The sequence below is a fragment of the Gracilinanus agilis genome, chromosome 4 (genome assembly GCF_016433145.1).
Source record: "Gracilinanus agilis isolate LMUSP501 chromosome 4, AgileGrace, whole genome shotgun sequence".
In the NCBI taxonomy this organism is placed as follows: domain Eukaryota; kingdom Metazoa; phylum Chordata; class Mammalia; order Didelphimorphia; family Didelphidae; genus Gracilinanus; species Gracilinanus agilis.
The window spans coordinates 417,855,508-417,871,281 of NC_058133.1; the positions used below are offsets into that span (position 1 = coordinate 417,855,508).

Here is a 15,774-nt window from a genome sequence, read left to right on the forward strand (position 1 = left end):
TCTCCTGAATAAATATATATATATATATATATATATATATATATATATATATATATATATATATATATATATATATATATATATATTAAGCCCTTACCTTCTGTGCCTTAGAATTAGTCCTGTATATTGGTTCCAAGGTGGAAGAAGCAGTAAGGGCTAGGCAAGTGACTTGCCCAGGGTCACACAACCAGAATTAAATTGTGCCTGGCTTTCAAGCCAATGAGATACCTAGCTGCTCCTGATCATTAATTGTTTAAACATAAGCTTTATTAATTCTGACTTTCACTACCTCTACAATATTGTTGTCCTTTATACTTATGTAAGAGTGTCAAAAATAGACAGTACATTGAAGATTTGGTCTCACAGACAGGGATTCTTGTCAGATCTGCAGCATCTTAAATATGCAAAGTATCTATACTTGATTCATAAAATTAATGTCAAATTTTTTTTAGAATGGGAAACTGTGAAGAATTCAGAGCCTATCAAAGAGCCTGTTCAAACTGTAGAAAGTCCAACAACAGTTGAAAAGACACCAGTAGTAACTACACAGGCCGAAGTTTATCCTCCACCTGTTGCTATGTTGCAGGTAAGTACGGTGATGGTTATCTAAAATTATTTCTATAGAGTGAATTAATAAGCATTTTTAGCCCCTTATAAATTTTAATTAGGAATGTTATATTTAATTAGAAAAGTTCACATTTAGACTATTTCAGAATTTATAGCACTTTAACCTGACCTATATGATAATATCTCAGCACTAATTCCTAAGGATATCTGAATGATTTTTTGGTAATGGAATGTTGGCATGTTACTACACGCTTCAGTTCTAATTTTTAAGAGCTGAAAATGAAGTATATGAATACCATGTTTTCCTATTGAGAATGAGCAAATGAAAATGCCATTATGTGAAAGAAGATGATGAAGGAAGTAACATGTTGTGTTCTAAAGCTATTTATATACTAAGAAGGTTGCCTTTTATTTCCTCAAGCTGCTAGAATATATGGTTTCATGTTTTCATCAGTAGAAAAGTTTAGGCTTCAAAGCTTTCCTGTTATGCTTCCTGTTGTTAATTGGTCAATTAAATATTGAATAAAGAATAAAGATACTTGAAATTTAACCTTTACAAGAATTTGGTACATATTTCACTCAAATCCTTCTGAAATATCACAAATAGAGATATTTTTATTATTATGATTATTAAATAGAAATCACAACATTTATATTACCATTTTTATGTTTCAAAAGTTCTTTTTAACCTAAGCAATACATTGCTATTGCAGTGTTTGCAAAACAAATACATTGGAAATTAACTAAAGGAGTTCTTAATTTGAAGTTTCATAGACTCTTATAGGGTTTTGCAAACTAGGATGGCAAAAAAAGTTGCACCTATATTTCAAAATAACTGATTTCTTTTGTAAGCCTTTGGTTTTTATTTTATAAATCTAAAAGCATTATTCAAGAAAAAGATTAAGAACTCAGTATGTACCAGATCCTGTGCTATGAATGCATTGAAAAGGTTGAGTCCCTACCTTCAAGCAGCTTACTTGGAATAAGAACCAAACAGATAAAAATAAGTGTATAGAAAATAAATACAAAATGGAAACTAATGTAGTGCATGATATTCAAACCTATACTTTAGGAAAATCTTTTAGGTAGCGTTAGGAAGATGGATTAGAATGAATCATTTACTCAACAAACATTTAATACGTGCATGCCTAAACTTAATATACTAAGAATGAACACTGAGGAGGAGATAAGATAAGGAGGGAAAACATTTGTTACCCCTAAACTGGAAGATACTTAGAGTAGGATCACCATTTTTAAAGCCCTTAAAATAGCCCGAGTGAGATATGACAGGAACTTGGACTAAAGTGATAGCTATTTGGAAATAGATTTTGGAAAGAAATTTTAATTTATTATATTTATTTCTTATTAATTTATTTATTGGTTACATAAAATTCCAAGATATCTTACCATCTCCCTTCCCTCCCAACACCATAGAAAATGACATTTAACAAAGAAATATGTACGTATAAGTTATATCTTCTGTGTTTCTATTTGTCAGTTCTTTCTTTGGAGGTAGACATTTATAAATTATTCTTGAAATATTAATTCTCTAGCTGTATATAATTATCTCTTGGTTCTACTAGTTTCTCTTTAAAAAATAACCAGTTATTACTCCACAGAAGTATTCTGTCACAGTCATATACCACAACTTATTCAGCCATTTCCCCAATTGATGAACATCCCCTTGATTTCCAATTCTTTGCCACTACAAAGAGAGATGCTATAAATATTTTGGCACATAAGGGTTCTTTTCATTTTTGACTGATCTCCTTGTGAAACAGACCCATTGGTGGTATTGGTAGGTCTAAGGTTATATAGAATTTTATAACTGTGAGCATAATTCTGAATTGGTTTCCAAAATGGTTAGTTCAGTTTACAAGATCCACCAAATTTATTATGTTTAATATAATTTCATCACACTTTATAGATGAGGATAAAACACATTTCTTTGTTGATGAGCAAATTGTCTTAATTCATCGTCATCTTCTTTTTAAAAAATTTGAGTTCCAAATTCTCCTTCCTTTCCCCCCCCTTTTAAATGGTAAGCAATTTGATAAAGATTTTATTTATGCAGTCATGTGAAGCATTTTTTCCACATTAGTCATTTTGTGAAAGAGATCTTGATCTGAATAGCAACAAGGAAGATTGAAAGTGAAATACAGCATGTTAAAGATGATCCTCCTTTTTCTGAATTCTCATGTTTTAATTTAATTATGCTTTTGAAATATTTCCTCTTACAGAATGTGTCACTAACCTTTAAATATATTCTGTCATTTCTACATTTAAATACAAGAATGAAAGTTAGGGTTATTAGTAATCCAAAACAATAGATACTGAATAACTGTAAATTAAGCAAATCAAATAATTATATTACAGGGGCAGTTTAAGAATAGGGACAAGTCCATTGATTTCAGAAATTTGAGGAATGAGGAAATTCTCTATCAATGTAATTTAAGTAATAATAAAGTTAACATATTTATATACTACTAGTTGTGTGCCAGGGACTGCACTGAATACTTTACAAATATTATTTTATTTTATCCTCACAACGACTCTTCGATGTAGGTACTATTATTACTCCCACTTTACAGATGAGACAACTCTCTACTATACCTTGCAGATGACTTATGTCTTTATTTCCAATTCTTGTCCCCTATCCCCAGCTACTTAGTAGACATTCAATTGGATGTCTTATAAGTATCTCAATTTCAACTTGTCCAAAAATTTAAGTATCTTTGCTTCTTGTTATCTTTTTCCCTAAACCTAGTCTTTAAAAAGTTCCCTGGCCAAGGAAATATACCCTTATTTTTTTCAGACCTCATATGCACTTCTTAGTATTATTATTTCCATAAACTATTTTCTTGCATCCCTTTTTCTCATGTTGCCACTATCCTATTTTAGATTCTTATTGTATCTGGATTGAAATATTGTAGTAGTTTTCTGTTTGATCTTCCTGCTCCAGGTCTCTTCCCTCTCTAACCTATCCTACATATAGCTCCAGACATATCAAAATGATATTATCTGAAATAACTACTGACTCTGTCATATTGCTATGTAAGTTTCAGTTCCTTATCTTTAGAATCAAATATATGACATTTAAAGTCCTTCACAGCATTATTCTTCTTCATATTCTCTCACCTATGTGCTGTTGCACTGATTATTCCTGGAACATGAAATGCACTTTCTCCTTACTTTTACTTCTTTGAAACCCTAGTTTCTTTTTAAAGATCACCTGAAATGCTGTTTTCTGTATGAGATCCTTTTTGACCCACCTAGCTTCTAGTAACTATTTTGTACTTCCAAATGCTTTGCATTTATTTTATATATATTTTGTACCCACTAATTATATTCATGTAAATTCTTTGTGAGTATCAACTGTTTTAATTTGTCTTTGTATCCCTAGGGCCTAGCATAATGTCTGACACATATTAGGCACATATTTAAATGTTTGATGACTGATCGTGTGTGTGTGTGTGTGTGTGTGTGTGTGTGTGTGTGTGTGTGTGTGTGTGTTTATACGCATACCTCAACCTCCCTTACCCCGCCATTGCCACCTCCCTTCCCCCTCCCCAACCCCCCCCCAATCATAAAAGCACTTGCTCTATGGCAGGATACAATACAAAACGCTAGCCTTCCAAAGAAAAAAATAAAACTATCTGTACCATACACTCAGGTACTTCCTCTATTTGTAGAAACAAGGTTATGGGAGCATAAGACAACTTGTATACAAATAAACATCAGGGTTATGCAAAGTAATTCCAAGAGGGAGGGCAACTAATAATTAGGAAAATTAGGGAGAAGTCTCAAGTGGTAAATGAATGAAAGCATGTGTGTGTGTGAATATATACACATGTATGAAAGAATAGAATTATGATTAATGCTATAATTATAATAATGCTATAATAAAAATAATACACATACTCTGTAATACTTGCTTTCCTCTATGTTCTAATGTAATTTTTGCCTACTTGTTTCAAATTAAGGTATAGTCACCTATACAACTAAAGATTGATATTCAGGCTCACTGTTTTTAGGGTGGTTAGGCTACCTATTCCTAATCCTTTCATCTATATGGTTGTTTATACTTTTCTGGGACCCTCTGCCTTTTGCATAACTGAATGAAAATGCCAGTGATAAGAGTTGCAAAGGAGATATAATAGAGAATAAATTTTCAAACTTGATATTTTGATGTAGAGTAGAAAAGTGGTTAAAAAGGAAAACAAAGATAGTATGTGACTTCAGGATTTAGAGTATACCTCAAAAATACACTATAATTTTATACTGTAGAAAGACCCTGCTTCTCTGTGTTTTATTTCCAAATGCTGTAAGGAACCTATAGCAATTTGTTATAAGATCAGAATGGTTTAATTATACTCTGAATTTCTAGGAAGGTTGTAGCAAATGGAGAAATATGTTAAATGATGGTATATGGAAGGGGGAGTTATAATTTAGATATGAAAGAGGCAGAATAATATTTTAAAAGTTAAATGTAAAAGTGCATTTTTTATATATTATTTTGAAAAAGTTATAGTTTCAGTGACAGAATTTCACTGGAAGTCAAAGGCTTAAGCTTTTACTTTTTGGTCTTATCTTGTGAAGTAATTTCTGCATTACAGCCTTGTCTCTAAGCTTTTATGTGCCATTTGCTGCCCTAGATTCAGTTTCTTTCAGATTCTACTTTCCATTTCCCTTACTTTGCTGTACTGTATGTGATAAAAATGAATGAGAAAGTCAAGACAGGAAACATTTATTGAACCTAATATGCCAGACATTGTACTAGTACTAGGCATAAAAGACAAGATAACGAAATAGACCTTACTCAGAAGGATCTTGCATTTTATTAGAACACAAAACATAAAGGGGAAAAGGAGATAGAGAACTCACAAAAGTAAGCACTTTAAATCATATTCTCAGTTTACAGATGAAACAACTGAGCCTTTAGAAGGAGTATGTGATTTGGGCATATTCACAGAGTTAAAAAGCACCAAAACTTTTATCTCCTTTTCTGGTTGTTTATATGCTCTAAACTTTACTTTGGATCATTCAGAAGTCACTCTAAAAAGTCATTTCTAAATACAATGATTTGGCCTCAGACACTTTGTAGCTATGTGACCCTTGGCAAGTTACTTAACCCCAATTGCCTAGCCCTTACCATTCTTTTGCCTTGGAACCAATACACAGTGTTGATTCTAAGACAGAAGGTAAGGGCTTAAAATACATGCATACATGCATGCATACATACATACATATAATGATCTATGTATGAATTTCTAGGAAGTTGGAAGTAAATGAAGTGGATTCTTAAAGGAAGAGCTAATCAACCAAAAAAAGAGGTGAAGGGAACATTATAGTGTTAGAAGCAGAAAATAAAAAGTGAATTGTTAAAGTTTGTGATTTTTCTTAAAACTAAGAAAATGTCCTACCTTTATAAGCAACCAGTAAATTTTTTTTTTAAAGATCTCATCATTAAATATTTGAAAAGTGAATGATTTGTGTCTTTCTTTTCTGTCCACAAAAGATTCCAGTAGCACCTGCTGTTCCTACAGTTAGTTTAGTTCCACCAACATTTCCAGTGTCAATGTCCGTTCCTCCTCCAGGATTTAGTGCAATTCCCCCACCTCCTTTCTTAAGAGCAAGTTTCAACCCATCACAACCACCTCCTGGTAAGAAACTCTTTTGGAATTTTGTTATTTTCACTTCATTGTTTTATTAAAATTGTTTCTTTTCCATTTTTCCTAATATAAAAGACAAAAAGATAAACATGATTTTTCACTAGAAATTTTTAATGAAAATTCTAAATTAAAATTCATATTTACCTGTACCACTAAATACAATGATAGGGGCTTGCTTCACTAGTATAAAGAGCTCTTGGGCAAGAATACTCTACCAATGAAAAATCTGTACCATCTCTGCAAATTCTAGTTCTTAGAATATTGTATAGAATGCCATACAACTTTTAACTTGGTCCTTTGTGATTCTGAAATCAACTTGTTAGACTCTGTCTGTTAGATTAAATTATTATGGTGCATAAAAATACTCTTTAGTTATAAACTAGAAAAAACCTTGTTTTCTTTAATGGAAAAAAAGGAAACTTTAAGGCATTGTTGATATTTGATATTCCTTTTTATCTTATATTCTGACTACTTAAATGGCATATTAAAATTTTATCGGTGCTTTTAAGTTCTTAATTTCCTGATATTTTGTTTCTAAATAAATAACCAATTAACATTGTTGATTAATTTTATGATTGATAGTTACATCATATGTATGTGTGTATATGTATTCCATATACATCTGTCTGCATTATTCTGTAATGACATTAATATGTTATGAAATCTTTGATGCATCTATCGTGCCTCAGTGGAGGATACTTTAAAAAAATATAAATCTGTGATCTGGGTACTAGACTCTTCTCAAAAAATGATCTGTGATTCTTTGTCGTTAACAAATTATTATTAAGTGCCTTCTGTGAGACTGGAACTGTGCTAAGTAGTTGGGATACAAAGAAAAGCAATAGAAAGTCCCCTGCTTATAGGAAGCTCGCAGAAAAATGAAGTGCTATCTTTAATAGAGTATTAATAATCTTAAGAATGTGGAAATTTCAGTTAATCGAAACTCTTTGTCAACATATGTGAGTATGCAATTAAAAATAAAAGATTAATTCTGTTCCTTATTTTTCTTTTGTTTTTGCCTAGGTTTCATGCCACCACCAGTCCCACCACCTGTTGTGCCACCCCCTACTATTCCTCCAGTAGTGGCGACATGTGAGTTTTGAATTCTCATGAAATTGATATGAGTTGTTTCTTTAGGTTTTTATTATTGTTGGAATGAACATTTCAACTAAATATGTCAGCATCTTTTATCTCTTGCATATTACTAGAATCTGATATTACATAAAGAAAATTAAATTATTAAATTCTGTTGGTTAGTATTCATTAGAATATTAAAAAAATTTTTCCAGACTTCAGACATGAGAATGACCCTTTCTCACACTTTACTTTTGCTATAGTTCTTTTTCCTTATCAGAAATTGCCAATCTTCACCTTTCAATTTTGATTTTTTAAGTTTTCAGTAATTTAAGTAAGAGTATTTAGGAAATTATGTAATATTATATAAATCATATATTTATATAAGATACAAAATAAAAAATACAGAAAAAAACAGTTCAATGTCATAGCTTCAACACACATACATTTAACTTTTGATTATTCTACAAATCTTTTCATTATCTTTGACCATAACATTGAACTAGAATGGGAAAATTTGCCTACAGAGCTAAAACAGGAAGAAATAGAATTAAGATTGTTTCCAAAGTTCTATGGTCTCTACTGTGAAACATTCTACATTATATCATACTTTTTTTTCATTTCTGTATTGGAACTTCTGTTTTCTAACATTTTAATTTTATTTTTCTATTGAGATATCTATTGATTTCCTCAAAAATCACATTACTTTGTACAAGGAAAGAAAAGGAGAAAAAAAACCAAAAGATTCTGAAAAAATATTTGAATTTCCTACTTTTAGTTCTGAACTTTTCTTAAGAGTTCTTCCGCAGTCCCCTTTTATCTTACTTTAGTGGTCTTTTTCTGAAACTTTGTTATACTCTTTCCTACACCAGTATTGCATTAGAACTATAGGATCTAAGCATTGGAAAGATCTGAAAGATTGCCCAAATTGTGAAGCTGATTTATAACAACCTACATAAATAGTAATTTAAAAGCTCATATCAGCTGTTTAAAGATTTCCAGTGAAGAGTACTCCACCCTTTTATAAAGCTCTAATTTTTAGGCAGCTAGATATCTCAGTGGATAGAGTTCTGGGCCTGGAGTTCAGAAGATCTGAATTTAAATCCAGCCTCAGACACTTAATACCTGTGTGACCCTAGACATGTTTGTTATTCTCTGTTTGCCTTAATCCACTGAAGGAGGAAATAGCAAATCATTCCAGTATCTCTCCCAAAAAAAACTCTATGGACAGAATCCTTGTAATATAGTTGATATGGCCACTTGTTAGACTCTTTCTGTTATATTAAATTATTACTGTGCATAAAAACACTGTTTAGTTATAAACTAGAAAAAAACCTTGTTTTCTTTAATGGAAAAAAAAGAAACTTTAAGGCATTGTTGATATCTGATATTCCTTTTTATCTTATATTCTGACTACTTAAATGGCACACTAAAATTTTATCAGTGCTTTAATTTCTTCATTTCCAGATATTTTGTTTCTAAATAAATAACTAATTAACATTGTTGATTAGTTTTATGAATGATAGTTACATCATATGTATGTGTGCATATATATTCCATATACATCTGTCTACATTATTCTGTAATGACATTAATATGTTATGAAATCTTTGATGCATCTAATCGTGCCTCAGTGGAGGCTACTTTAAAAGAATATACATCTTTGTGATTTGGGTGCAAATACAATACTAATAACAATTGTTAAATGCTTTATTATATGCTAAAAACTGACTCTTGTTAGTTCTGCTTACTGGTAAGGTTAAGTCTTTATTTCACATGAAAACTAGAGAAAGTAGCTTGATACATTGAAAAGACAGCTAAGTTTTCTCCATATTTACTTTGAATAAGATATTTAGAGCTAGAACAAATAATTCTTAATCTTTTTATTTTACAAATGAAGAAAATGAGGCCTAGGAACATCACTTTTACTTTTTAATCTAGTTTGACAGAAGTCTGCCTAGAGGAGAGCTCCTAATTATAAATGATTTTGACAAATATTTAGTTATCATTAATTCTAATTTGTAATTTACCTTAGTCTCCACTAAAATACTTAATACATCTAAAAATATCTTTTATATATATTCTGTGTAATTGAATTTTACAGATAATGACATTACTCTTTGGATAACATTAAAATTATTTGTTTTATTTTATTTTTCCTTATGTTAATCTACACATATATTGCATTACTGTTATAAATTACTAATTATTTTGATATTATACTATGAATGTGTGAAGAAGTATAGTTAGGTAAACCTATTTGTCCCCATACTAAATAACATTGTATTCTAATTCACTATCAGTTATGTTTCTGCCTTTTTCTGTCATTTCTCAGCACTGATAACAAGTTGATTCTAATCTACCACAATTTTTGCATGGTTGTTTTTAGAGATGCCTCTTTGTGAAACAAATTACACGTCACCTATTAAAGCTATTGTGTCTCTTTTGGTTTCATAACTATATTGAGATTATTGAGGCTAAGTTGGTAAAAGCCTGCTGTGTGTGTGTGTGTGTGTGTGTGTGTGTGTGTGTGTGTGTATAAAATCATTAAGAGGACCAGAAGATATTTTACATACTTATACATTAACTATATAGTTTGTCTTTAACCATTTTTAAATAATTCCTGATTTAACATTTTATTTCATTTGACTCTCAACAACCCAATGAAATGACCATGATAATAATATCCGTAATACCTACCACTGGATTGTCTACAGATAGGGAAAAAAATGGGACATTGAGATCGATAAAAAATTGACCCAGACAATAGTGATAAATGTAAATGTTTTAATAGATATTTTTTTAAATGAGGAATGTCTATGTGATTTTTAGCATTTTGTCTTACATAACTACTAGCATAATAAGTTTTTCCTAATAAGTGTTTTTAAATTTTCTATTGAAATGGATTATTTACAGATTCCTTTAACACTGTTCTTTTCTTTTACACAGCTCTGGTACAGCCTCCTATATCCATGACTCCTGAGACAATGAAAGATGTTGCTTTTAGTAACCTTGTTTTGCCAGTTGGCTCTGTATCTAGCAGTCTTGCTACTTCAACAATGTCAGCTGGAAGTGTTTTTAATCCTCCAAGTAACCAACCAGAGTCAGAAGAAAAATTGTCACACCTCACAGACCACCAGCTTTCTTCTAGTGAAAGTACCAGACAAGGTAATAAATAATCAGAAACATGTTCCAGAAACCCCTAACTGCCTGCCTCCATTCCTGAGAGAGAGAGAGAGACAGACAGAGGTGGGTGCATGCACGTGCGCACCCCCCATACCACCACCACCACCACCACCCCACACACAGAAAAGTAAAGGAATATCACAAACAAGTTAAATGTAATGCTTTCTTTTTCAAATGAATTCAGGCAGTTTTCCAAAGTTGTATAGGATTTCATTTCATTGATTTAGCCCTACCCTGAAAATAACAGTGAGCAATAGTAATACATTAGGATCAGGATTATGAAGAGCAACATTCACATACTGTTTACTATAGTTCTGTTTCATTTGATGAGATCATTAATTCTAGTCTAAACTTTTTTAGTGTTTCTCCATCAAATAGATTGATATTTTGATTTCTGTTGGAAATTGAAAAGTATCTATTCTAGATTCTACAAATACATAAAATGTAAAAAAAAATAGAAGAGCTACACAGATAATTTCAGACTTTACAAGTTTAGGTAAATGGTATTTATTACCATTAAGCATTTCTTGGTTTGGCAGGCCACACAGCAAGAGATAAATACATATACATTAACTTCTTGAGGCATCTCTAAAATTTCTTTTCAAAGCAATATATCCTGTCATAACCCTGTAGCCAAAAAACACAAAATTAAACACTAGCAAAAACCCTACATTTTTTTGTTTAAATTACTCATTTTACAGGTAATTGAGGTCTTTAATAGAAGGGGAAAATTAGTCATTTTGAATTCTAGCAAGTGACCAGCAAAGTATAGCTAACTGAATAAATCTTATATATTAAGGTTTGTATAAAATGAGTTTGATGTCTAAAAATAGTTTTCATTGTCTCTTGAAAATAAATAAGCATATCTTAAAGAGGTTAAATTTTTTTATTTCCTTAAATTATAGTAGACTACAATGACCCAATTCTTTCTTCAACCCTAGCTATTGTAATCTAGTGTTCTCAAGTTACTAGTGAAAAAAGTAGACCATGGTTTTTACTTTTTACTTTATATAAAAAAATTTAACACCAGTTTTTTCCAACTAATTGTTTTTAATCACTCAAGGGCTTAGAAAACAATCCTATTACTCCAGGAATTGTATTTTGTAAAAAAAGCATGTATTAAAAGTCAAAAGGGGATGTAGGATTACAGAAAGGATTCAGTTTAGCAGGCAATTTGACCAGAGGTTCTAGACTTTAAATTTCTATTAAAAAATAATTGAGCAAGTAAATGTATTAAGGATAATCTCTAACTCCCCAAATAAAAACAGTTTCCATCTCCTTATCCCATAAAATAAAACCAACATATACCACACCCAAGTAGTTATTTAAAAGTCACCCACTACCCTGTCTTTCTCGCTCTTTAGTAGAACTTGGTGATGGAGGAGGAATATGACTCAGAGTGCCAAGATTCGTGGCCATTATTGCCCAGCTCACATACATTTGTAAAAAAGTTTATCTATAATACAAATTTTAAATGATGGCAAGATATCATAGATAGCTTTGGGTTAGAATTTTTTTTTTTTTTTTTTTACATTTTGAGTAATCTAGTACTTTCCTTGGCTGACTACTATCTATCAAAATTGCTAAATGTTTTGGTCCTTCTACATAATTTAATATTCTCATAGTACCATCACATCAGTAACTTAAGTTCCCTATTGTGAATACATTTCATATTAGATACTTTTTATTTTAATGAATATTTATAATTTTGTTTTCTGTCTTTCCATTTTAGTGATCCACAATGATGTCACAAGTAGCTCTGGAATTCTAGGTGGACAGCCACCAAATATGTCAAGCAGTTCTGGAATTCTGGGTGGACAGCCACCAAACGTGTCCAGCAATTCTGGAATTCTGGGAGTACAGCCATCTAATGTTTCCAGTAGTTCTGGAATTATCGGAGCACAGCCACCAAATATTCCAAGTAGTTCCGGAATTCTGGGACCACAACTACCCAATGTGTCAGGTAGTTCTGGACTCTTGGGGGTACCACCCCCAAATATTCCTAGCAATTCTGGACTCCTGGGAGTTCAGCCACCAAATGTTCCAAGTAATTCTGGAATTCTGGGACCACAGCCACCAACTGGGCCTCAAAACTTGCCCCCATTAAATATTCCTCAGCGGATGCCTGGAATACCAATGTTAGATATTCGTCCAGGACTTATACCACAGTCTCCTGGGCCAAGATTCCCTTTAATGCAGCCTGGACTTCCACCGCAAAGAGGAATCCCTCCTCCAGCAATCCTTGATGCATCTCTTCATCCTCCACCTCGTGGTCCTTTTGCTCCAGGAGATATCTTCAGTCAGGCAGAGAGACCTTTTCCAGCTCCTTTAAGACAAAATATAGATCACCTTCCTAATCCAGAAAAAAGGCTACCACTTGGGAATGATAGTATTCAACAGGAAGGAGATAGAGATTATCGTTTTCCTCCTATGGAAAACAGAGAGACCATTAGTAGACCTTCACCAGTTGATGTTAGGGACGTAGTAGGGCGACCTGTAGATCCAAGAGAAGGTCCAGGGAGACCTCCAATAGATGGAAGGGAACACTTTGGAAGACCACATATAGATATAAGAGAAAATCTTGTAAGACCAGGTTTAGATAACCTTGGTCGAAGAGACCACTTTGGTTTTAATTCAGATAAGCCTTGGGGGCATAGAGATTTTGATGAAAGAGAGCATCGTGTTTTACCTCTCTATGGTGGTCCCAAAGGCTTCCATGAAGATAGAGGTAGATTTAGACATGGAAATTATAGATTTGATCCTCGAAGTGGTCCCATTTGGAACAGAGGATTTGGACAGGATGCTCACAGAGATTTTGATGACCGCAGAAGACCCTGGGAGAGACAAAGGGATAGAGATGACAGAGATTTTGATTTCTGCCGTGAAATTAATGGAAATCGTTTTGGAAGAGACAGAATTCAGAACACCTGGGTCCCACATCCACACCCACGAGTTTTTGATTATTTTGAAGGGCCCAGTCCTCAACGAAAAGCTGATAATGTACCCCAGGTAAATGGTGAAAATACAGAGACAGATAATCAACCACCACCTTTACAAGTACAGAATGATCCTGAACTTTATGAAAAACTGACATCTTCAAGTGAATTAAACAAAGAGAAGAATGACACAGAAGCTGATATAGAAAGTGAACCAGTGGTAGAAAGCACAGAAACTGAGGGGACATAATCATCACTCAGTAGGTAAAAGATACCTTTTGTAAAGTTGTCATCTCTCTGTAATAGATAAATGGCTGACTGGACCTTAGTAGTTCACTTTTGTCTGCCAGAATTAAGTTAATCTGATGTTCATGTTCATCTTTCACTTAAATAATTGTACAACTGACTTGTATAGACACTGTTCTTAATTTGAACATGGTAGGTAAACATTTTTTTATTTTCTGATAAAATTCAAATGTTGCCCCAGATTCTTTTAAAACGTCAAAGAGATGAATAACAGCTTGTCAAACAAAGACTTCCTATGGAAGAAAGTGAATTTTTTAGATACTACTATTAGGTTGATATGGAAATTGATATACTTGAAAACAACAGTCGGTGGTGTATCTGTCCATGTCTTTAGGTTGCTGCAGAATTTTAAAGTATAGACAAAGCTGTGATATTTTATGTTTCTGCTATTTGGCAAAACAAAACAAAACAAAGACTGGCTCGTAGTCATTTGAGGAGCACAATACAGAGATTTTAAAAAATGATTTTGTAAAATCTACACCATGGTCTCTGTGATCTCCAAAGTAAGTGTCTGTGATTTGTTCCTCGTACTGCAGTGAGTAAAAAGAAAGAAAGAAAAAAAATATAAAAAAGTTTCAATGTTGGGTGAATTCTGTTTTTAGCTGCCAATAAAACATATTTGTTTGATAACAGTGTTCTAGGCATTGTATTTTTTTTTAACCTACAAGTTATTAAAATCCTGGATCAGCAGTAGTACATGCTTTAGTTAATGCAAAAGATTTATATTACTTATGTAAGATCAATGCAAGAACAGTGTGATAGAAAAAGCATGTACTTTTTTACCAAAAATCATGCGGTCTCATTAGTATGTATATATTATGTGTGTATGTATAAATCTATTGTGTAAATTGTATGTAGACATTTTCTTTTTCTCTTTGTGTATATACTTATGTACATACACACAGAGAAAAATAGTTGAATAAAATTAGTTTATAAAATAAATACTGTCTAAGACTTGGTAGAAAGAAAACTAGAGAAGATTGGCTAGTGGCTTAAAATTACTCATGCTTATCGTTATTATTTTGGAAAAGCGAAATAAGAAATACTAAAAAAATACATCAGAGGTTTTGCTTTACTTTTTTAAAAAACCCACAAAATTGTAGTTTTGCAGGTAGCCAGATTTTAAGCAAAAGTTTGCAGTTTTTTTTTTAAAAAAAAAATATGTTTGGTCTTCTGGTTAGTGGTAGCATTAAATTGTTTACCGTTCTTTTGCCTGAAGTGAATTTCCAAAGTCCAGAATTATTGCACGAAAACTATAATGGTGGTGTTGGATTTAAAAACAAAGTTACATTCCAGAAACAAAGTGAACTGTGTGTTTTAAAGGTCTACTGATAAAGCAGAACATGTAGGACATTGTTCAGATTAGCCTCTGAGAAAAATCGAGTATGAAGTTTTTTTTTAAATTTTCTTTGTTTCTCCTTTTTGTTGTTGTTTTTGTTTACTTTTTTTTCTTCAATCGTTGTTGGCAATTAGGCAACTAGTGGAAGATTTTCAACCTTTTCTTTATGTAATAATTATGCTCCCTATCCCATCTCCAACAGTCATTTGCTGTTTGGTAAAATTCCTCTGCAAATGAAGTTATTGTTTCTATTAAGGGAGATTGAGGTAGGATACATTATAAAGATAGTTGTTTTGCTCATATAGAGGAACTGGAGCTGCAGAGAAAGGTTTTTGGCTAAAAATGAATTCTTTCTCTCAACCCCTTCCACTCTACCACTCCTTCCCTTCCTTTTTCTCTCTGTCCCTCATTCTCCCTTCTACTCCCCTCCCCATCACCTTCTCTATCTTTGTCTCTGTCTCTGTCTCTGTCTCTCTGTGTCTCTCTCTCTCTCTCTCTCTCTCTCTCTCTCTCTCTCTCTCTCTGTCTCTCTCTCTCTGTCTCTCTCTCCCTCCCTACTTTTCATGTTGTGTTCCATGGGAGAGCCTCCTCACTCATCCTACTTTGACTCTTGTCCTTTTGAGGTGAACACTGTACACAGAAACTGATACATTATGTCACAATCAATTGTAATAGACTTTTCTACTAGCAGCAA

General features: G+C 32.5%; 1 protein-coding gene across 3 annotated transcripts in view; it reads left to right on the forward strand.

The window, feature by feature from the left end:
• The window catches only part of SCAF8 (SR-related CTD associated factor 8), a 210,797-nt gene that overhangs the window by 97,423 nt on the left and 97,600 nt on the right, over positions 1-15,774 (forward strand). For 2 of the 3 annotated variants that reach the window (XM_044671741.1, XR_006506054.1), the window contains exons 16-20: positions 453-586; positions 6,086-6,230; positions 7,263-7,331; positions 10,263-10,481; positions 12,232-13,699. In XM_044671741.1, the coding sequence (XP_044527676.1) occupies positions 453-586; positions 6,086-6,230; positions 7,263-7,331; positions 10,263-10,481; positions 12,232-13,685 (2,021 nt within the window). In that variant the 3' untranslated portion in view covers positions 13,686-13,699. Of the gene's footprint in view, positions 1-452; positions 587-6,085; positions 6,231-7,262; positions 7,332-10,262; positions 10,482-12,231; positions 14,372-15,774 lie in introns of those variants that run through there. The other variant, XM_044671740.1, reaches the window with a different exon arrangement.